Source organism: Drosophila sechellia, chromosome 2L, assembly GCF_004382195.2.
Source record: "Drosophila sechellia strain sech25 chromosome 2L, ASM438219v1, whole genome shotgun sequence".
Taxonomy (NCBI): domain Eukaryota; kingdom Metazoa; phylum Arthropoda; class Insecta; order Diptera; family Drosophilidae; genus Drosophila; species Drosophila sechellia.
The window spans coordinates 10,468,806-10,491,157 of record NC_045949.1 but is presented as its reverse complement, the minus strand read 5'-3'; the positions used below and the strand labels follow the sequence as shown (position 1 = coordinate 10,491,157).

Below are 22,352 nucleotides of genomic sequence, written 5' to 3'. Positions count from 1 at the left end.
TTGTTCTAAAATATTACATACTATCATATCACATATCACATACTCCGGGATGTCAATTTATACAATGCTAATAAAAACATATATGTAGTTACTTTTAACATAAAATATTATTAAATGTGTAATTATAATATAATACATTGATGTTGTGATTGGATTTTTAAATTTAAGCTTCTTAACTTATATACAAAATTATATTTAATTCAAGGTGCTCAGTCAAATGAATTTTTCACTGTGTGCGGGTGATTATATTCTACAATATATGGGTTCTGCTTGCATTGCTTTGGCCCGCAACTTTTTGCGCCATATTAACTGGGCTTATTTATTAAACACGTTCTGGCCAAGCACAGATGCTAGGTCCAACCTCTCCATCGAGTGCCTCCATTTGGCCCAGTACGCAGTACGTGTGCATACCAAATGGGTATCCCGGCCAGGTCCTGACTCCTGGTTCCGGCCATTGCAAAACATGGCTCGCTGACCGGCTGTTTGTGGCCTCAATAAATCAAGCGGAATTAAGTCATCAATAATGGAAAGACATAAAGCAGTCAGAGTCGAGCACTAGTTGGAAGCTGTTTGCGTTGCGTAACGAGAGTGGGGGAGTTGGGGTGTTGGGCTGAAAAATACTTCTGAGGGCCATAAAGAAATGTAAATTGTTGGGGGATGTGTTCAATATGTGGGTCCTGCGAAACGAGGTCCTTAAATGTTCAACAGTTGTTGAACTAGTTGCAAAATAACAGCTCAAAGAGCTCAATATGCTTATTCAACGAATATGTACGCATCTCACTTGTTTCAAATACCCTTGTATCTCAATTTTTTCGGTACTCATATCATTTTTGTTTGCGTGCTAATATTTATACTAAAACGCTGATTATTTCCTTTAGAAGCAAACACTTGTCGCTTACTCGGAATCGAAGACAATAAACATTGGCTAATTGCTTTAAACAAATTGAAGATCAATTTGTTGGGTAATTCTGGTTAGACAACCCGGATTGTCTCAGAACGGCTAGTAATCAACACGAATAAGCGAAATAAAAGGCCATAATGACTATTTATTAGCCGGTCGGTGTTAAATATGCAAATAAATAATTGCTGCTATCGGTGACTTTGTGTGAAATACGAACTCATAATAGACTGGACTTTAATGGCTAATAGGGGGATTTCCTCGAATGCGATTTTCATACCGGTAACTGCAAGTTGAATTTCTCAAGTGACGTATTCGTTGTAATTCAATGAATTAACTTCAGTTGCTGCCCGATGAAATGACATCATGGCAAAATATACGCCGCACGTTTTACGAGTATAAAAAGTATACTCGTAATAATTAAAAAATATATACGTCGACTTGATTGTTATTATTCTGACTGGCGTGAGGCTTCCAGTTTGCCTGGCTTAATTAGAAACTCATTCACACGAGCGACTTTGAGTTTCAATTCACACTTGGCATTTATCTCGGCCAGATGGCTCATTTCTCTTGGCCATTCTTTCCAGAATCAAGATACTGCTTTTCTTGTCAATTTGGTCGCTTCTGGAAGACAAATTCATAAATATTTTAATTAAAATTCGAGCGAGTGGCGAGGAAAATGTTGTTCTAAGCTAAGAAGTTTTCATTGCAGGCTCGGAAAACGGAAACGTTTTCTACAACGTCATCAGAAACGCATAACATTTCGGAAAAAGGGGGAAAACAGGAAGCAAACTTTTTGGCGCAAGTTCAGCGAAAGTTTCGCTGCAAAGAGAAATTTAACTAATTCTATTATGCATAAAAGTGTAAAAAAAAAAACGAAAAATGTATAAAACGGCATTTGGAAAATGTTAAACAAAAATGTGAAAACTTTGCCCTTGTTGCTGCGCCGGGCCAATGGAATTTTCCTTGGCTCGGACAAGGCAACGTGGAAATTTGCTGGCAGAACTTGCTTTAATTCCGCTCGAAAACTCACGTTTTGTTTATTTAAAAGGCGCACATAATTCGGCGAATAAATGCCGGGCACTTGATAGCTAATAAAGGCTTGAACTTTGCCAAATTTAAGTGCTAAGTGGATATTGAAGCTTATTTCTGTAGGAAGAGTTTAAAGTTTGGTAAGTCGAAAGATCTTTAAATTTATAAACTTATTTACTCACTGTGTGAATGAACTTGGATCTTGAATCGCACACTCACTCCATTACACATAACCTACCCCAAGTACAAAAGTCTCTTTCTTCTATGATTTTGAGGCAAAAATCCTATTTATAACCAAAATGAAATCATTAAGCGGCTTTTGCTGTCATCGCAAATGGCACGCAAACATTTCAAAAGCAATTCACAGTCAGGCATAGGAAATAATAACAAATACAGAAGCGAGTTCCGTAGGCGGAAAAATGGCGACGACCCACCGAAAGTTGCCATGCAATTGAGTTGAAAGACAAACAACGGCGCAAGGAAAACTCGGCGGAAAAAATGGAAATCGGAGGCGGCGAGCTCCTCTGAAAAGCTGTTGCCACAATAAACGACACGATTCTTTCACTCACTTACCCAGCCAGTGGCAGTGAGTTCGTCAATTACATTGATTTCGTGTGCGGTTGTGTCTCTGCGAGAATTTCCACCTGCCGGAAAAGCTCAGCGGAAACGGGAGTGAAAAGTCAGGGGGAGTAGAGGAAAACCATTGTCACCCTCGTCGCATTTTGATTTGTCTATCTGCCGTTTAATAATAAAAAGTGTCTTTTGCTGCGATTCCCTATCCCCAATATTTTCGACAATTTCCTTCGACAACAACGACGGTGATTGACTTTTGTTTGCCATCACCATTTTCATTACTATTTTCATTTTTCACGTCCCGCCGTGTGTTTTCACGCCATTCGGCCACGTTTATGGCTCATGTTTTACGGGGCGTAAAAAGTGTCATTAGAGCAGATAAATACGTGTAATTTGTGCAGAGTTCTATGGGTGGGAAATCATCTAAAGCGATTATGTGTGTTTCACATGAATGCAAATTTTAAATTGTATCTTTGGGCTGTCTTCATTGTATTCATTGTATCGTATCAAAGATACTTTTATGTGTGCGTCACAAAATGAACTCTGTTTTGAATTCTATAAATAACACTTCAGTTGTCTAAAAATATATGTACCACTTAAGCAACTATTTAAAATATCTCTTTAAATTAGTTTTTATATAAGTTACAGTCTATGAGTGTTATAGATTTTACTGGTTTGAATATGTTTCCATCCAGCATGAGTCCATGAAACCGTAGAATGCATATTTACAATTCAGTAACCGCAGCCAAATTAATATTCAACCGACTGCCGCGTGGGCGTGACAAATGCAGACAAAGTAAATTGCATAATTGCAGAGCTTTATTAAATTTAATAAAAATTCATACATATGCCAGTGCCGACATGCCACGCCCCCCCTGCGACGGTGAGGGGCAGTCGGTGAATCTCGCACCCTTTATTCACATCCGTTAATCGACTGCACTTTTGCATCCCGTTGACTGCGCACAGATGCCGCCTCCTTTATGCCAGGATTCCCGTATCCTTTGTCAGGGATGCCAAAAGGAGAAAGCTGTGTGGCTGCGTGAACCAAATGCCCGAATAGGCCATATTCAGCCATATGACGGGAGGAGCGCTCAATGGGCAGCAGTGGATCGGATCCTGGGCGCAGCACCTGTGGCCAGTGCATGTCCTTTGTTGCCAGTCGCATTCGCGAAGCCCACACCTTGCCACCCGTAGCCTTGTGGTTATTATTATTTTTTCCTTTTGCATTCACATTTTTGTATTCCATTTAATTTGGCGTTTGCTCCTGGCTTTGGCCCTTTATTCGGTTGCTTCCTTGCCCATCCTGTCACTTTCGAGCGTAATTTTAATAAAGTTCGCCGCGATTTTTTGTTGCCCGGGTAGTCAATTGTAATCTCCCAGCGATAAGTAAACAAACGTGCTGGACAGGGGAGCAGTCTGCTCCTGAGTTGCAATTGCAACTGGATGGCCGAGTGCTTTCGCATTTTCCTTTTGCGCAGACTTTTCCCCCTTTGCGAGTATGAATATTACTGAGTGATAAGACCAGGGGACTGCAATTAATTGTGAGTGTTGCCATACGGATCCCACTGCGGATGCGGATGTGTGCGAATGCTGATGCTCGTGCGCTGGCATTATTCAATCTATTTTATTTAAGCTTTCCATTAAGCTGTTTTTAATTGCGAATGGCATTGCATGGCACTTGTCAGGATGCAGGGAATAAAGTTTATAGATTGAAGTTGAATTACTTTAGCTACTGTATATATTTGATAAAGTCTTTAATACTAGCGAGTAGTTCTGTAATCATTTAATGAATCATTTTAAATACTTAATAATAAGCAGGTTGAAATATGTAAAGTTATTAGCTTTTCGCACTCGACTAACCATTTTTCTCGATAAATTACATTTTTGAGTGCCTAGTCAAGTGTAAAGATGATCTGGGGAACCGGCCACTTAGTGCACCCATGTGTGGGGCTGGCTCCCGATTTAGTTGAAAGGGTGAAATGGGTGGGTCAGGCTGCATCGGGGCCATCAAAGTAATGCTCATCGTGTGTGCCATTGGCAGAAATGCCCACTCCTCGCCGCCGGAGTCGCGGTACAAGTGGACTACGGTGAGTGTCGGGCTAATAGCGACTACGCTCCCTTTCCCCTAATACACTTCGAAAAAATATACGAAGCCTACTGATAGTACTATTATGATTTTGTTAAATGAAGGCATATAGAACGAGAGTTAAGAAAGCAAAGATAAACTGGTATTGAATAGTATTTTTTAAGTCTGTTAAAATTTCTGGAAATATATATTGGATTTCTTTCTGTGCATTCTATGCATTGCCATTAGATGGACTGGCTGGAGGCCCAGAATGTCAGCCACGAAGTGCACAATGTGACCACGGCGGATGGCTACCAGCTGCAGGTGCAGCGTCTGCCGCGTCTGGGAGCTAAGCCGGTTCTCCTGGTCCACGGACTGCTGGGTTCCTCTCTGGGTTGGGTGTGCATGGGGCCCGAACGGAGTTTGGGTAAGCAGGTGGGCACTTCCGGTAACATTCGTACACCTAAATACAAGTCAGTAGTTAAATCTTTAAAAAATGCCTTGCAGTGGGTTTTGGTGGAACCTAAAACTTAAAATTGTATTTCAACCACTTTCGTACATTGTAGCCTTACCGAATGCACTTTAATATATCTTCATATGAAACCCAATATTTTCTTTCGGTGTACAGCCTTCCAGCTGCACCACCGCGAATACGACGTGTGGCTGGCGAATCTGCGCGGAGTGGCGCCCTACGGACGGCAGCACATCGACTTGACCGACGTGATGGTCGAATTCTGGCGCTTCAGCTTCCACGAGCATGGCGCCTACGATTTGCCGGCCATAATTGACCACATGGCGAAGGTCACAGGCGACGAGCAACTGCCCAGCGAAGGAGGTCCTGGCCAGGATGAGGAGCAAATACACCATCAGGTGCTACTAATTGGACACTCCCAGGTAAGCGCTGCTTAGTTTCAGCTGGGTAACTCATCCTGCAAAATATGCACTTAGGCCTTTAATGCGTTCCTGGTGCTTTGTGCTGTGCATCCACGCTTTAACCAGCGCATTCAGCTCATCCAGGCACTGGCACCACTGGCTCGACTGCATCGCCAGGTGAGGTTTGACTCCTTCCAGGTGCGGCACCTCATGAAGTTTATCAAGGTAATTGCTGGAAATCTACTTTGGTTAGTTGGTGGGCTTAGTGTTTCTTACTCCAACTTCTAGATTCTGAAAGACATGTCAACCTTAGCTTAAGCTTCCATTTAGAATTCACTTAACTATTATCAGTGTCTGTTACACATTTATTTCTTTGGCCTGTTATAATAGTTAGCTTTTACAAAGGGCATTTTGGTGACTTCGGCCTCGTAGAGCTTGTCTCGAACCTTGAACTCCACCTTTGTCCCGGGTGCTTTTAGATTCTCCGCCACATATCCCATAGCAATGTTGCGTCCAGCACTGGGACTTGGGCAGCCACTGGTCACTTGACCCACCTGCTCACCCTGACTAAAGATGGCCACTCCGGAACGAGCGGGCGGTGGCTTGGTACCCAACATCTGGAGACCCACTCGTCTTCTGCTGACGCCCTCCTTTAGCTGGCCAAGGATCACATCTGCTCCTGGAAAATCTCGGGTGGTGCGGCGTCTTTTGGTTACCAACCAGGCAAGAGCCGCCTCCACGGGTGTCGTCTTGGCATCGATATCACTGCCATAGAGGCAGAGACCCGCCTCCAAGCGCAGGGAATCTCTGGCTCCCAGACCAGCAAGCTTGAGGACTCCACTCTCTAGAAGGGATTCGGTGAGCTTCTGTGCTTGTCTAGATTCCACCGATATCTCCACACCATCCTCGCCGGTGTAGCCACATCTGGTGATCCTGACATTGGGGATTCCAGCCAATGTGGTGATGAAGGAGCTCATAAAGTAGAGTTGATCCAGAGAAGCTTCCTTGGCAAGTAGTTTCGATAGTTCCTTGGCCACTTGAGGACCCTGGACGGCAACTAGAGATTGATCGGTGGGTGTGAGGAATTCGATGGTTACATCTTTGCCCTGCGACTTAAAGTTATCCTGGAAATTAGATCCATATATTTAGCCATCAAAAGTGCAGTGTAATACAACTAAAACTTACCACAGCTGTCTTCATTATGCCCATGTCCTGTTCCTTCATCGCCGCATTGGATACCACATAGAGTTCCTTTTCGCTGACTTTGTTCACAATGAGATCGTCCAGGATGCCGCCTGCCTCGTTGGTAAAGACGGTGAGGCTACCACTGCCCTCCGGCGTGCCCAGAATGTCCGCTGTGCAAACGGACTCCAGACAGGCGGCCGCATCCTTGCCGAAAATCCGGGTCTGCAGCATGTGCGATACGTCAAAGATGGAGCCCACCTGGCGGGTGTGGAGGTGGGAGGCTATAATGCTCTGATCCGAATACTGAACCGGCAGGGCATAGCCTCCGAAGTTCACGATCTTGCCGCCTTTTTGCACGTGGAAATCGTAGAGGGCGGTGCGCTGACCCTCGCCGGCGGCGGAGGAGGAGTGGCGCAGACCGCCGAGGGCGGTGGGCAGTCGATAGCTTAGTCTAAACATCGCACAGTGACTGAAGCCCGGATCGAGAGCACTGCCAAGAGCTGTTCTATGTGATGCACTCGAAGAAATTTACCTAGCTTTGAAGTAAAGAGATTTGTCATTGTCCGGTATTTCAGGATTTTTAAGATTAGGATTACGATTTAGAATCAGGATTTTTCTGCATCAAGATTAAATATTGGTTTTAACAAGATCGAGAAAACCATTAGTTTTTCTCAGTGTTGCTGATAACAGCCTGACCGATTGACATCACCCCAGAGATAGGAAACTTATGAGAGTAGGAGAGACTTTGAGATTATTTAGAGAAATGAGTACACTCGGTGATAACCCCCTGGTGTGACTCTAAATATGTTTTGGTGGATCTTGATGCTGAGGAAAGTAAAACCAATCAGCTGAGTGGAATCTATTCCAGTGGAAATGTTCTATAAAGAGCAATGCATTTTCATGAAAAGTATTGCAAATGTTTATACAAGATAATCTAAACAACTTAAATAATATTAATATATTTTAAAGTGTAAATATTAATAAGCATTTTAGTCTGAATATTCAATATTTTTTAAATATATCAATTTTCTTGCTACAGAAACGCCAGAAGGCAAACAAGTTCGAGATCTTTCCACCTGGCTACTTTCGAAAAGTATGTCAAACCAAACGAGATCTCTGCGAATATTATGCCAAGCAGTTGGTAGGCAGCGCTCAAAACAACAAAAAGGTAAAACATGAATACTAATTTAATGAATATCAATAACCACTAACTTTAATATCCTTACCCAGCTGTTGGAAGCCTTTAACTACGAGTATATACTGCAAGGCGGTTCTCCGCGGGAAATCAAACACTTGCAGCAGATATGGAAATCGGGTGATTTCATCTCCTATGACTTTGGAACCGCAGAGAACCTGCAAGTATATCACAGCGTGGAGGCCCTCAGTTACAATATAAGTCAGATCACAGTGCCCATCGTATTGTATTTCGGGGAAACGGATGCTATTGCCACACCGGAAGGAGTTCATGCCATATATGCCAGAATGCTGAAGTCGGTGAAGAGTGTGCGGAGGATCAACTCCAAGAAGTTCAATCACTTAGACTTCCTAATTTCCGGCGATGTTAAGAGCCTGGTCAACGACAAATTAATCGAGCATATGGAACAGTTTCTCGAGGGGCGCTTGCCCTACGTAATTGAATGACCGCCAAAAAAATATATAAAAAAAGGTGTCGTCAAAGACCCATTATAACAGAAATAACATAAAATAATTGCCCAGCGAAATGCTTTATTTACCTTGGCAGTCGTCCAAAATGCCAATTATGTAATGCGGTAGCCAAACCATAAAAAAAATATACAAACATATATGTATAATTCAAAAAGGCAGCCGCCACAACTGGTCGACACTTTTACTTTCTTTTGATGGCCAACAATAAAGTTATCTGTTACCAGTGTTGGTTGTGGTGGCTTTAGCCAAAAAGGTTTCGGTTATTAAGCCATTTAGATGGTAAAATGAGAGACGATAAATAATGATAATTACCTTGGTGGAAATGTTTGGACATTTGGGTGGTGTGTGCACCTTAAAAACAAAGTACCTTAGGTATCATCGTTATCAAAAAGTATCTCTTTGATTTCTTTTTTTTCTCGGCAAATAATCTCAGATAAATAAATTATTATAAACCATTCCAACCCTTTATGTCATCATAAAATACAAGTCTGTAATTGTGTGAAGATTTGTGATTGATAAGATATTTGTTGGCTCCATTGGAGGCTTCACTGTACTTGCTGCACTTGATAAGTTTCTTGTTTCCGATTGATACGCCCTACGCATTCGAAGTACACCCTCCCCCTCCTCGGCGACCCTCTGATTTGTACCCATATTTAATTAACTGGCCCAAAAGGTAAAACGCAATCGAAATGTAAACAAAAGAAGCTAACACGTCACAGTGCGCAATGTTGTTGTCTGATCGAAAGTTTTTCGTATTTCGGCATTCTTTTTATTATTTCGGTTTTTTTTTATTTGCTGCAGGGTCTCTGCAGAAGTTGGTCGATGTGGTTTTTGTAATCGGCGGTTCGAACCGTTGACAGTTTTCGAATTAGTCTTCAGTTGAGTTCGCGTCGCGCTGCGTTGAGGTTGAGGTTGAATTCCGCCAAGAGATTCGCTTCCGTGAAAGTGAAACTCGCAGATACTTGTGGCTAAATTAAGATGCGGTGCAGCCTGAGGATGCAGCTAATCCTGCTCCTGGGACTCTGTGTGTTCATCTCCAGGATCCAAGGCCAGCTGATTGGCGGCGAGGAGGACGAAGAGGATGAGGAGGAGGAGGAAGAGGAAGAGGAGAGCGTCGAGGACGAAACGCCGGAGGATCGACTGCAGCGCAAGAACATCAAACAGGATTCGACTCTTAGTGTGGTAAGATACAAATTTAAACTTCTCCAGTGTTATTAAAATTATCAGGAAAAATATAATAATCACAAAAAGATATTATTAACCCTTGTATTATGGAAACTATTGTCCTGCACTTCCCAATAATTACTGAAAAATCCTTTCATACGCAAGTGGAAGATTACTCGTTTTCTTACGGCCATTATCATCACTTCTCACCCATTTCGTTAACAGGACAAATTAATCGCCAAGTACGGCTACGAGGCGGAGGTGCACCATGTAACCACCGAGGACGGATACATTCTCACCATGCACCGCATCCGCAAGCAGGGCGCCCCGCCCTTCCTCCTGCAGCACGGACTCGTGGACAGTTCGGCGGGATTTGTGGTAATGGGCCCCAACGTGAGCCTGGGTAAGTGCCATCCGCGTCGTCCTCGATTAATGGCCAAGTGATTACGACCGAAGTCCACTTTGCAGCCTACTTGCTGGCCGACCACAACTACGATGTCTGGCTGGGTAACGCGCGTGGCAATCGCTACTCGAGGAATCACACCACCCTCGACCCGGACGAGTCCAAGTTCTGGGACTTCAGTTGGCACGAGATCGGGATGTACGACTTGCCAGCGATGATTGATCACGTGCTAAAGGTGACCGGATTCCCGAAATTGCACTATGCCGGCCACTCGCAGGGATGCACCTCCTTCTTCGTGATGTGCTCCATGCGTCCCGCCTACAACGCCAAGGTCGTCTCCATGCAGGCCCTCGCACCCGCCGTTTATGCCAAGGAGACAGAGGACCATCCCTATATCAGGGCCATCAGTCTGTACTTTAATGTTAGTAACGACAAAAGTATAGTTTTCCTATATAATGATAAAGGACATATTTCAGTTATCTTAATTACTAATGCATGGTTTATGAAACATTTTTCTTTAGAGCCTGGTAGGCAGCTCAATTAGGGAGATGTTCAACGGGGAGTTCCGGTTTCTGTGCCGGATGACGGAGGAGACGGAACGCCTGTGCATCGAGGCCGTATTTGGAATAGTGGGTCGCAACTGGAACGAGTTTAACAGGGTAACTTTATGCTTAAGTTACAACAAGAGTACGGATTAACTTCCCAAATCTGTTGCAGAAAATGTTCCCCGTGATCCTGGGTCACTACCCGGCAGGAGTGGCTGCCAAGCAGGTGAAGCACTTCATCCAGATCATCAAGAGCGGTCGCTTTGCTCCGTACAGCTACAGTTCCAATAAGAATATGCAGCTGTACAGGGATCATCTGCCACCTCGTTACAACCTGAGCCTGGTGACTGTGCCCACTTTCGTGTACTACTCCACCAACGATCTGCTATGCCACCCCAAGGATGTGGAGTCCATGTGCGATGACCTGGGCAACGTGACGGGCAAGTATTTGGTGCCGCAGAAGGAGTTCAACCACATGGACTTCCTCTGGGCCATCGATGTGCGGAAAATGCTCTACCGACGAATGCTGCAGGTCCTCGGAAAAGTGCCAGAGGGCGCGCCAGAAGAGGCTAATCGATCCAGAAGAGAAGTCCGGGGAAGATTCATACGTTCTTAAGTATGTTACCTTTTCTCGGACATATTTATTTTGTAACTATAAGTATTTATTTGGACAATAATATTATAAACAAAACTCTGCGCTTCGTATTTATTATCATTCCGTGCGTTAAATTATCACATACAGTGTCGATTTCAGATTCATATTTAAACTAACAAAGCCACTTGGCAGTACCAATTTAAATATTTATTTATTTATTTGCTCTCCGTTGTACTTTGCTTTAAATATGGAAAAGATGCCCGCATTTGCATAGCATTTCGCATTCTCAAGTGTGCATGGGCAACTCCGGCGGAAGCGGAAGTCAAGTGTTTCTTTCGCCCCACAAAAGCCGTAACAGATTTTGCATCAACATCATCCAGCTGGCGGGCCAAGATACATGCATTTGTAAGCAGATTTCCTGCGAGCACAATTTTCCATTTTCCCCAGTGCTTTCCATTGGGCAAACAGCTGACACCGGGGCCAAGAAGCTGCCGCATTTCCCGCCTTTCCTGAACCCCCCGCCCACCCTCCGCCAGCTCCACTTTCTTGGGCTCTTAGCCCACATTGTCTTGCCATTTGCATTTGGGTGGAGCTCAACTGCGCTCAGCTGCTCTTTTCCTGCAACACCAGCAGTCAAGTTAAGTGAAAAACTGTGTCTAAGCTTGCGCCAATAGCAACTTGCACGTGGCTCAGATCGATTGTACGAAACCGAATTTACCAAGTTCTCTACTTAGTTGCGTATAATTATCTTAAGAAAAACTTCCGTATACAGTCTTGTTCTACTGGTTACATGTATGAAATATTACCGAGAATTTGTTTCTTAGATGATTTTTTACATGCTAATTTTATCAGTCTTGGGTGAGGGAAATTAATTTTGGGATAAATATAGACACGAAAAAGTTATTCAACTTTAATGCGATGCCAGAATACTCTGTATATTTTATTGAGCATGTGTTGAAGATGTTCAGGAAAACTATAAGGTAATGAAATTTGAGAATTTGTTTCTTAGATGATTTTTTACATGCTAATTTTATCAGTCTTGGGTGAGGGAAATTAATTATGGGATAAATATAGACACGAAAAAGTTATTCAACTTTAATGCGATGCCAGAATACTCTGTATATTTTATTGAGCATGTGTTGAAGATGTTCAGGAAAACTATAAGGTAATGAAATTTGAGAATTTGTTTCTTAGATGATTTTTTACATGCTAATTTTATCAGTCTTGGGTGAGGGAAATTAATTATGGGATAAATATAGACACGAAAAAGTTATTCAACTTTAATGCGATGCCAGAATACTCTGTATATTTTATTGAGCATGTGTTGAAGATGTTCAGGAAAACTATAAGGTATTGAAACTTTTATGATAAAGGTACAAAGTATCGATACGATAGTAAACTGGATTTGCACTTAAGCAAGATGATAAAAACTAAAATGTATGGAAAGCTTGCTGTGACTGTTTCTTCAAGATCGGATTGACCTTAATTTTGCAGATTCTGCACCACACGTGTTATATTTATACATTTGTGAATCCCCTGAACAGAATAGGCACCTCCCAGTCAAAAAACTATGATAAATGCTAAGGAACTGGTTTACATACGTTTTTTTCGAATTAATTAACGAAGAAATCGTCACCAAATTTGTTCACTTACAGTTTAACCTCTGTTAGTGTGCACATTAGATAGTTTTCAGTTTTTCCATTTCAGATAGTTATTGAATTTTATTTAACAGCAAGTTGATTTCTCTTTAAGATGCCGCAGTGAAATGAAGTTCTAACAAATTCTAATTTATTTGGAGCTGTTCGAGGTAGCGAAGCTTGCCTGTAGTGGCTTTGACGTCATTACAGCTAGGCGCATTTTCGGTTCTATAAAAGCAAGCCGTTTTCTCGGAAAGCAGTTAGTAAAATTGAGACAATGGCTCCCACGGGATTGTATTTACTTCTATCTGCCTGCTGCGTATCCTTGGCATCCGCCGGATTTGGACTGGGCTTCGGTGGTGGCAGCCTTGGATTTGGAGGCGCAAACGGTGGCTCTGCTCAAGCAAGTCTGCCTGGATTGAGTCTGGGTGGGGGATACAACAGAGGATCTTCTGGATCGGTTCTGAATCAGGCTGCCAATGGCATTCTGGGCGCTGCTTCGACTGGAGCCAATGTCGCCCATGCCGCCGGATCCGCAGCTGCCAATCACGGAGCTCAGGCTGCCAATGGAGTGCTGGGAGAAACTGGATCTGGAGTAGATGCCGTCCACTCTGCGGGATCAACAGCTGCTGCTCACGGAGCTCAGGCAGTGAACGGAATATTGGGCGCTGCTTCGACTGGAGCTAATGTCGTCCACTCTGCCGGATCCGCAGCTGCCAATCACGGAGCTCAGGCTGCCAATGGAGTGCTGGGAGCAACTGGATCTGGAGTAGATGCCGTCCACTCTGCGGGATCAACAGCTGCTGCTCACGGAGCTCAGGCAGTGAACGGAATATTGGGCGCTGCTTCGACTGGAGCTAATGTCGTCCACTCTGCCGGATCCGCAGCTGCCAATCACGGTGCTCAGGCTGCCCATGGAGTGCTAGGAGCAACTGGATCTGGAGTAGATGCCGTCCACTCTGCGGGATCAACAGCTGCTGCTCACGGAGCTCAGGCAGTGAACGGAATATTGGGAGTGGCCGGAACTGGAGCTAATGTTGTGCACTCGGCCGGCTCGACGGACGCTTCTCACGGAGCACAGGCTGCCCATGGAGTGCTGGGAGCTGCTGCGACTGGAGTCAATGCTGTGCACTCTGCAGGTTCCACGGCGGCGGATCAGGTACACAAAGCGTCCACTGAGCATAGTGGATCTGGATCTGCTTCCCTTGGAGCTGGACATTTGAATATTCAAACCTCTGGAAACAGTGGTAGCAAGACGAATGCTGCACACTTGACCATCGGCTCTTCCGGCGTCTCGGGTTCCAGTGACCTTCATCATAGCTCCGGATCATCAACTGTTAATGCAGCAAATGCAGTCCTGAATGCAGCGGGAGCTGGAGCAGCAGAATCGAAAGGTGCCGCTCATGGAGCTCAGGTTGTCAACGGAGTTTTGGGAGTAGCAGGAACCGGAGCCAATGTTGTCCATTCCGCAGGATCAATTGCTGCCGCTCATGGAGCTCACGCAGCAGACACAGTTGCCAGCGGCGTTGTCAACGGTGCAACCTCCGGTTCCGGAGCCAATTCTGGTCACTTGAGCATCGGATCATCTGGAATTTCCGGATCCAGTTCAGGCTCCCTTGGCAATGCTAAGATCACTGGATCTTCGTCAACTGGTGCACACCATACTGGATCTGTTCAGGCTAGTTCTGCAAAGATTACAGATGGACACGGAAAAATTGAAACCTCTGACTCGAATTCCGGCATTGCTGGTGCTGGCCACATTAATGTGGGAGCCACTGGAGCCAGTGAAAAGAAAACTTCTTCCACATATCATAAAGCTGAGTCCTCGATGGTCTCTTCTGGGCATTCATCCACTTATTCCTCAAAAACCGAATCATCCAAGTTCAGTGCTGGTCAATCCCACATTAGTTCTGGGTCTGCAACCATTGGAGCCTCTGGAACACACGCTGGATCTGCACACATCAAGACAGAACACAAGAAAGTGGAATCTTTGGGATCAAGCTCCATGCACACCGGATCAGGTTCTGCTGCAATCGGTGCTGGTCATCTGAATGTCCAATCTGCCGAAAGTACCGGATCCTCCCAAACTGCATCAAACACCGCGTCTATTGGTGTAGGACACCTGAATATTGGAGCAACTGATTCCGCCTCCAAGGGATCATCTGCTACCGGTTCATCTGGTCACTTGAGCATCGGATCAGCTGGAATATCTGGATCTGCTGGTTCTGGAGCATCTGGATCACACGCTGGATCTGCCCACATTAAGACAGAGCACAAGAAAGTTGAGTCATCGGGATCTAGTTCCCTGCATACCGGATCAGGATCTGCTTCCATCGGTGCTGGTCATCTGAATATCCAATCTGCCGGAACTACCGGATCCTCCCAGGCTGCTACAAACCATGCATCTATTGGTCTCGCACATTTGAGCATTGGGGCAACTGATTCCAGCTCTAAGGGATCTTCTTCCACTGGTTCATCTGGTCACTTGAGCATCGGATCAGCTGGAATTTCTGGATCTACTGGCTCTGGCGCCGGAACATCCAAGATCAACGGCGGACACTTGAGTATCGGAGCCTCTGGAAATTCGGGATCTGCTTCACTTGGAACAAATGGCCTGTCAATTGGAGCAAACGGACACAACTCTAACACAGCTGGATCGATTGGACTAGCCGGTGCCCACGAGGCTGCGTCTCTGGCCCCTGGAGTCGCCAGTGGTATACTGACCCCTGCTGTGGGTTCGGGAAGTCTCTCTCTCGGTGGTAACACTGCCTCCCTAGGATCGAGCGGATCTGCCAGCCAAGGGGGCTATCGCCAGGGAAGTATCAGTCTGGGAGGAAACGGTCTAAGCCTTGGTGGCAATCTCGACGGAAACTCTGGAAGTGCCGGAATTGGATTGGGTGGCGCTCACCTTGGAGGATCTATTAACCGTGGCGGCGGCCTTTTCCTTGGCTAATTTTAAGTTACCTTTAATATTTCAAAGTATTCTACATTTAAATTCTATATTTAAAATTTCAACACGACCTTTAAAGCGAATGTTTACATTGTACAATGCATTAAGCTGAAATTTAAGATTTGATCTAAAGCTAATTAAAAAATGGCATGTAAAAAAAGTTTATCATACAGTTCATAGAACGATTCGCTGACCAATAATTATTAATCTTTACTATTATTGCAAAGTCCATGCTGAGAATGAATTTTTTTGGCCACATTAGAATATAATAACACCATAAATAACTAATCTTATAAATTAGGATTAATATGTGTGTGCTTTAAGATCGCGAACTAATTAATTACGATGGTGTTTAATAATTTTATATAATTCATCACTCTGTGTGGCGTCTGTGTTTTCACTCCATCAAACCAGAGTGACGTAGACCCCAAAGGTCATTGTCGTAACCATCAACCGCCTCCGAATATCATCTAATTGAAAATCAATCTAATCTTGGGCGAGTCGAGATTCAATGGAACTGATTCCGAGGCAATCGATGATTAAAATGGTTTACATAAGACTGAGCGACTGAGTACTGGACTATGACGAGGTCGGAATACCCTATTTCTCGCTAGCCCACGTTCAAGCCACATTTGATCTTCCATTAGGAATATGTGTTTACCTGTTTATTTTCATTAATAAACAATGGAAATCGGGCTTAGCCATCATTAGGTTAATTCATCATTGCTGATGGCTATCATGAATCTCTCGCGGGTTGCACACGCCTTCCAAATATTCGTTTCTCCATAGGGTATAATGTAATTTCCGACTCAAGACAATCGAGAATATTAAAATGGAACTCGTTTGTGTGTTCTCCACGGGTGCAAATTACACTGTGCTACAGGTGTGCACTCTCACTTATAACTATTATAAGATATAATTACTGTTTAAAGAAGGGTTTTATCTTGGTAAATGGATCAATATGTTAAGGTGAGAATGAAATTCAACTACTTTGTAACAAATATAGTACACAATTCTAATCAATTTGATTATTCTTTGTTGTCCAGTGCAGTCTGAGTTTTTGCCTGGCCTGACCCTAGGATCTCAGCATTGGGAACGTGCCTGGGTTCTGTTCTTTTTTTCTCGCTCTGCGAAATTTTTGCAAGTATTTTGCTATTATTTGTGCTTTTTGCACATCGGAGAGTCTCTTATAAAAGCCGGCATCTTTCGAGGGAACCCAGTTAGTGAGCTGCAGGCTAAGGTTCTGATGCGTCTGTTTGTAGTGCTGAGTGTTTGTGTGGCGTTAGCTTCAGCCGGAGGTTACGGCGGTGGAGGCGGCGGTGGTGGCGGTGGACACGCCGGAGCATCCGCTTCCTCGTCCGCTTCCGTCGGTGCGATTGGAGGCGGCGATGGAGGCGGTAAGCTCGGCGGAGGTTATGGATCTGGTGGTCACGGTTCTGGAGGACACGGATCTGGCGGCTTCGGCTCTGGCGGTGATTTAGGATTTGGAGGCGGCGGTGTCGGAGGAGGTCCCTTCGCAGGTGGCCATGCTGGCGGTGGAGTGATTTCCGGCGGAGGTCATTCTGGAGGTGGAATCGGTGGCGGTCCTGGATTTGGATCAGGTGGATATTCCGGAGGAGGTGGCCATTCTGGTGGAGGTGGCGGCCCTGGATTTGGAGGAATCGGCGGCGCCGGTAGCTCTGCATCATCTTCAGTTGGAGGTTTTGATGGAGGTCATGGCGGCGGAGGTCACGGCGGCGGAGGTCACGGCGGCGGAGGTCACGGCGGCGGAGGTCACGGCGGCGGAGGCTTCGGACCAGGTGGAGGAATCGGAGGAGGCCATTCTGGAGGTGGAGGAGGCTTCGGTCCCGGCATTGGCGGCGGTGGTGGAGGCTTCGGCCCCGGCATTGGAGGCGGTTCCGGTGGTGGACACTTTGGTGGCGGCCTTAGTCACAAGCACAAGGGTCATGGAGGCGGAGGCGGATTCAAAGGCGGATATGGAGGCGGCGGCGGAGGCGGAGGAGGCGGCGGTGGCGGCTACGGAATTCAACCAGTCCCCCACGGTGGCGGACCAGGCGGTGGTGGTGGCTACGGAGGTGGCTCCGGAGCCTCTGCTTCCGCCAGTGCCAGTGCTTCAGCAGGAGCTGGCGGCGGCTATCATGGCTAGTCTGGATTACCCAAAGCCCAATATACCTGTAATTCTCCCAGTGGCTTAAAGTATTACAACAAAACCGATCAAATATAGTTTTTGTACTCAACAATTATGGTTTACAATCATTTTTTAGCATTTTATTAGACACTATCATTCGATGAATGCGTTTCTGAATCGGAGTAAGGACTAAATGTGTGAAAGACACGTTGTGTCCTTGATGGTAACCCATTTATTCTTCGAACCGTTTTCGACCGCTAAGGAAGACTTCTCTTGCTTTTTGGGGGTCGGAAATTCTGGCATGCAAAGTTTCCGCCAAAATTAATGGCCTATTAGAGGGAATGGAATGGTGTGGTTTGCAGTTGTATTTGCGACGGCCGAAGACATTGATGCCACTCATGGCCACATAAATCTCCTAAATGGCCTGGACAGACTGCGCTGCTCTTGAGTTTTATGTGTCCCCCACAAACATTTATCATTAAGCAAAGTTTTACTATTGCAAATTGTTGCACACAATGGCAACAAATTGAAATCTTAAGCAAGCTCCTTTGCCTTCGCCATCGCCTCAGCTTTGGCTTCTCACTCGCAGGCTGAAAGTGCACTTTTATTGCCGGAGGAGCAGCATCTGTGTGCTCCTGGGCTCCGAGGTCTGGAGTCTGCAGCACGGAGTCCCTAGTCCGAGGTCCACAGTCCGCAGTCCGGAGTCGGCAATAAACTGTGAGACCAATTTGCACAAGGACGATGAACCCCTGCGGTGCAGTTTTGCAACATGGAGTCGAAGAGGCGGAAGATGGGGGAAAACCGGAAGTTGGGGCCAACAGACTGTTGGCGGTTTGCCACAGAGTCACTGCTGCTGCTGCAACAGTTGTTGGCCTTTGTAGAACTGACAATATGGCCGGGCCCTTTGTTTGCTGCAATTTATGTTGGGCCATAAAATAAATGTGAAATGTTTATCAATGAGCCAATGTACTTTATTCCAAACTCCGGCTCATCTCAGGTGCGCTGCCTCAAAGTATGCGACAATAAGTTTCGATTTTATAAGCGATCAACTGGCCGCAAAATAGGCTATACACAATTTTTGGCCCATTCGATTGGCAGCCAGCATTTAATTAAAATTAAATAATTCAGTCTGCACATCCAGCTAGATGTGTGGCTGGCTGGCTGGCTCGTATCCATATCGAAATGGTGGCCAAATGGTTTTTTGGTCAGATCGCTTTGTTCATTAGCCGCTGGCCGCATAATTGAAAAGTTTGCACCGCCCGGGCGGGTAAAATTCAATTTGCCAAGTGGAGTGGCGAGGAAAAACTATGGGAAATGCCAATAGCAATAAACGGCGTTTAAAATGCGAAAATATTACAGGACACTGATTGCGTGTGCTTGTGTGTGTGTGTTTACATAATTAACATGACGTTCATTAGTTGGCATTTTAATAAAATTTCATGTCGCCATGGAAAATGATTCTGGCCGCCGGCTAATGTGATAATATTCTATTTGGACCAGGCTCAGATTATTTCAATTTGATTGATTTTAATATACAAATATTTGCACTAGCAGTTCATTATTTAAGTACTCGCATTATTTATTTAACGCAAATGCATTACAATTCGGAAGCCATTCGTTTGCTTTGTCAGCTTAGACAGCTAATTATGTAAAGAGTTCGAATCGATTGTTTGGCAATTGCGAGTCGCTCCGGGAAAAATCACATAATAATGCGCGGAGCTCAGACTTATATAATTGCCCAAAAAAAGCCTCATCGCTAATGTGGCAAAAAAATAGAAAATATAAATAAATAAACGATCCCAAACCCGACCGGTTCCATTAGGCGATTATGTTACGGTCTTTTTGCATAAGCCAAAGACGAAAACAATATTCAAATGGGCGGGGAATTAATGCCTTTATTTGTTATGAGTTCGAAGTACAACTAAAATTGGATTTCCAATAATTTACCTTTCCCTGAATCGACCCCCAAAAATCACCGAATTCTAACGACTGTGCTAATTCGATTTTCACAAATGCTGGCCAGGAAAACCCCTTCGGATGTGAGTCTCTAATCGTCACACATGTGTACGATCAAAGATGTATCTCAAAGTTGGCTGTGACGACACCCAAACGGGTTTCGTATTCATATTCTAAAAAGAAATGATTTTTTTTAAACAATTAACAACCCCTGAAATCTTGTTCGACGCGCATGGGAGACTTTATTGTTATGGACTGTTAAGGCTCAGATCTCTAAGAGCCCGAATTATGGGGATTTTGCGATTGCTATCGTGCACTGTCTCATTAAAATGTGTGATTTTTTCCCCACTAACGATCAGTGTCAATATATCATATTGCTAAGAGATTGTAAACCTAAACTTAGTCATGAATGAGAGATTTCACTCCGATACTATATTTTACTCATTCCACGAGATTTACATATTTGCGCTAGTGAAACTATCTAATCAAATAGTATATTCATTTCAAATGTGCTGGCCGTAGATTTGTTGATCACTTCATTTAAACACACAGCAAACCATAAGTAATACTAAATGTACGCTTTATAGTAAAGTTGTCTTAATTTATGCTTTCATGTTTTGTTTTCATCAAATCCACATGTGTACTTTTAGGACTAGTCGGCTTTATTCTAACAGTTTCAGGACTAGTCGGTTATATTTTAATAATTTCAGGACTAGTCGGTTTTACTTAAATAATTTCTGCGCGATCGGAACTGAAGACTTTCTGTTAACCTTCTCTTGAGCAGAATGGCCGCGAAACCTGGAGAAATGCCCAATAGCCAGCGGCGATCAGTCAGTGATCTCACCACCTCCAACTGGCCCACTCCAATCGACCGGTGTTTATTGAAAACATCGCCATCGAAACCGCTTTCCGGCGAACAAAGCAAGATAGGGGGAATAAACTCTTCAAGATGAACTTGTCAGATGATCGGCATTAGGCGATCGAAATCAACCGGCGAGGAGTACTCTTGATCTCGGTGGGGAACTACGCAGATCAGGAAGAACTACATTTAAACAAGCTGGCTGTCATTTTTCAAACACTACCACCTGGGTCATCTTTTGAGTGGGGGTTGACATACATGCGCCTTCTTGGGAGTGTGTGTGGGAATCCCCCGGCAAACAAAGTCATCGCTTAGCACGACAGAGCACTACGCACCAAGCATGTTAAAATTAAAAAAATATATATTATTTTTAAAATAGGAAATCATGGCAAGATTTAACAGAAAAATACTAGCAAGTAATAGCAAAAATCGGTTAAGTATATAATACTTCTTTTGATAGTGAATTTTTTTAAATCCAAGCCTCTTATTAAGCGTTGATTTTTAATTACCAATATCAATAACAATATTATTAAATATAGTATAATTTTATTAATGGTCAATTTAAACCCAATGTATCATGCGTCATCGATTTACTCAAGAGCAATATGTATGTTGCCCAGTGTAATTAGATATGAGATGGAACACAATCAAAAGAAAACCGGTAGACGATCGGCCGAAGAGCCAAAATTATAAACATTTGACTCGCCGGTATGTGACGACTTTTGGAAATAATGCAGCAGGTATAAATACTTTAGCGACTCGGCTGAGAGTCCGTCAGTTCCAGCCCAGACAACCCAGCGATCGCACAGATAGAATCTATCAAACTCACAGAAGAATTCTCGCAATGAAGACTCTGATTGTTCTCGCTCTTCTGGTGGCCGCCGTTTCGGCCCTACCGCAATTCGGATTCGGACGACCAGGATTTGGTGGCGGATTCGGCGGCGGACCCTACGGCGGCGGCTTTGGCGGTGGTCCATATGGCGGCGGCTTTGGCGGCGGTCCTTATGGCGGCGGTTTCGGAGGTGGTCCATACGGCGGCGGATTCGGCGGCGGTCCCTATGGCGGTGGATTCGGTAATCCCTATGGCGGCGGTGGAAGGCGTCATGGCGGCGGACGCCACCATGGCGGTGGTGCTGCCTCTGCCTCCGCATCTTCGTCAGCCTCTGCAGCAGGTGGTGGTGGCGGAGCAGCCTCCTCCTCCGCCTCTTCATCCGCCTCTGCCAGCGGCGGTGGTTTCTACGGATAAGCTGTCAGAGAGCGGATTATCTAGAAGTTAAGTTATTGTTAATGTTAAAAAAGTCTGAAATAAAAAATTTAAAAACCCACAAAAACAATAATATTTTATTGGAAGAATGTTGAACTTCACAAATTCTGAAGGTGCAATATAAGGATTTATTTACAGTTTTTAATTGACAAACATTTGCACAATTTGGTAAAAGCAAAAATTATTTATCTATCGGGATCATTTTCTAATGTACTATTGATTTTAAATCTTATCAGCGAAGTGATTGATTATTCTACGGTATTCTAGGGTTGGCTATAATAAGACATTTTATTTTTAGTATAACTAAATATGTAAGCAGATTAAATAATTTATTACTACTGCTCTTACTTTTTAATTGTTTATGATTTTTACCTCGAACTTGTACAGTGCACAATATGATTCGATTTCTCATCCGATGAGTACTAATCTGCATAAAATTGCCGTTGGCCTATCCATATAAGTCGGAAGAAATAATAAAAATAGTTGCACATTCAATTGTCAAAGTTCTGACACATTCGTGATGAGAGATGCGGGAATCGTACATCGTATGTAGGAGACTT

The 22,352-nt window shown here is 44.3% G+C and overlaps 6 protein-coding genes across 8 annotated transcripts; 5 read left to right on the top strand and 1 right to left on the bottom strand.

The window, feature by feature from the left end:
- Window positions 1-1,464: 1,464 nt before the first annotated feature.
- LOC6612047 (lipase 1) lies at window positions 1,465-8,785 on the top strand. Of its 3 annotated transcripts, none has more exons than XM_032726613.1 (6): window positions 1,465-2,070; window positions 4,818-4,995; window positions 5,197-5,462; window positions 5,517-5,666; window positions 7,666-7,794; window positions 7,857-8,785. In XM_032726613.1, exons 2-6 carry the CDS (start codon window positions 4,818-4,820, stop codon window positions 8,265-8,267), a joined length of 1,134 nt encoding a protein of 377 aa, XP_032582504.1. In that variant the 5' UTR covers window positions 1,465-2,070; the 3' UTR covers window positions 8,268-8,785. The 3 variants fall into 3 exon arrangements, with proteins under 3 accessions (XP_032582504.1, XP_032582514.1, XP_002036564.1); XM_002036528.2 differs by lacking the exon at window positions 1,465-2,070 and adding an exon at window positions 4,366-4,590; XM_032726623.1 differs by lacking the exon at window positions 5,517-5,666 and having other exon boundaries at window positions 1,466-2,070.
- Window positions 5,784-7,100, bottom strand: LOC6612048 (aminomethyltransferase, mitochondrial). Its single transcript, XM_002036529.2, has 2 exons — window positions 6,627-7,100; window positions 5,784-6,565 (listed from the first exon to the last, which is right to left on the bottom strand). The coding sequence occupies exons 1-2, from the start codon at window positions 7,083-7,085 to the stop codon at window positions 5,807-5,809; spliced, it is 1,218 nt and encodes a 405-aa protein (XP_002036565.1). The 5' UTR covers window positions 7,086-7,100; the 3' UTR covers window positions 5,784-5,806.
- Window positions 8,786-8,879: 94 nt separating the features above from the next.
- LOC6612046 (lipase 1) lies at window positions 8,880-11,091 on the top strand. Its single transcript, XM_002036527.2, has 5 exons — window positions 8,880-9,473; window positions 9,681-9,858; window positions 9,924-10,279; window positions 10,380-10,517; window positions 10,576-11,091. Exons 1-5 carry the CDS (start codon window positions 9,270-9,272, stop codon window positions 11,017-11,019), a joined length of 1,320 nt encoding a protein of 439 aa, XP_002036563.1. The 5' UTR covers window positions 8,880-9,269; the 3' UTR covers window positions 11,020-11,091.
- A 1,806-nt stretch (window positions 11,092-12,897) lies between these two features.
- LOC6612045 (uncharacterized PE-PGRS family protein PE_PGRS54) lies at window positions 12,898-15,785 on the top strand. Its single transcript, XM_002036526.2, has one exon. The coding sequence runs from the start codon at window positions 12,913-12,915 to the stop codon at window positions 15,586-15,588; it is 2,676 nt and encodes an 891-aa protein (XP_002036562.2). The 5' UTR covers window positions 12,898-12,912; the 3' UTR covers window positions 15,589-15,785.
- A 1,010-nt stretch (window positions 15,786-16,795) lies between these two features.
- Window positions 16,796-17,825, top strand: LOC6612044 (glycine-rich cell wall structural protein). The gene has a single exon (XM_002036525.2). It carries the CDS (start codon window positions 16,832-16,834, stop codon window positions 17,729-17,731), a length of 900 nt encoding a protein of 299 aa, XP_002036561.2. The 5' UTR covers window positions 16,796-16,831; the 3' UTR covers window positions 17,732-17,825.
- A 3,547-nt stretch (window positions 17,826-21,372) lies between these two features.
- On the top strand, window positions 21,373-21,774 carry LOC6612043 (neuropeptide-like protein 33). The gene has a single exon (XM_032714695.1). The coding sequence runs from the start codon at window positions 21,373-21,375 to the stop codon at window positions 21,772-21,774; it is 402 nt and encodes a 133-aa protein (XP_032570586.1).
- Window positions 21,775-22,352: the final 578 nt, after the last annotated feature.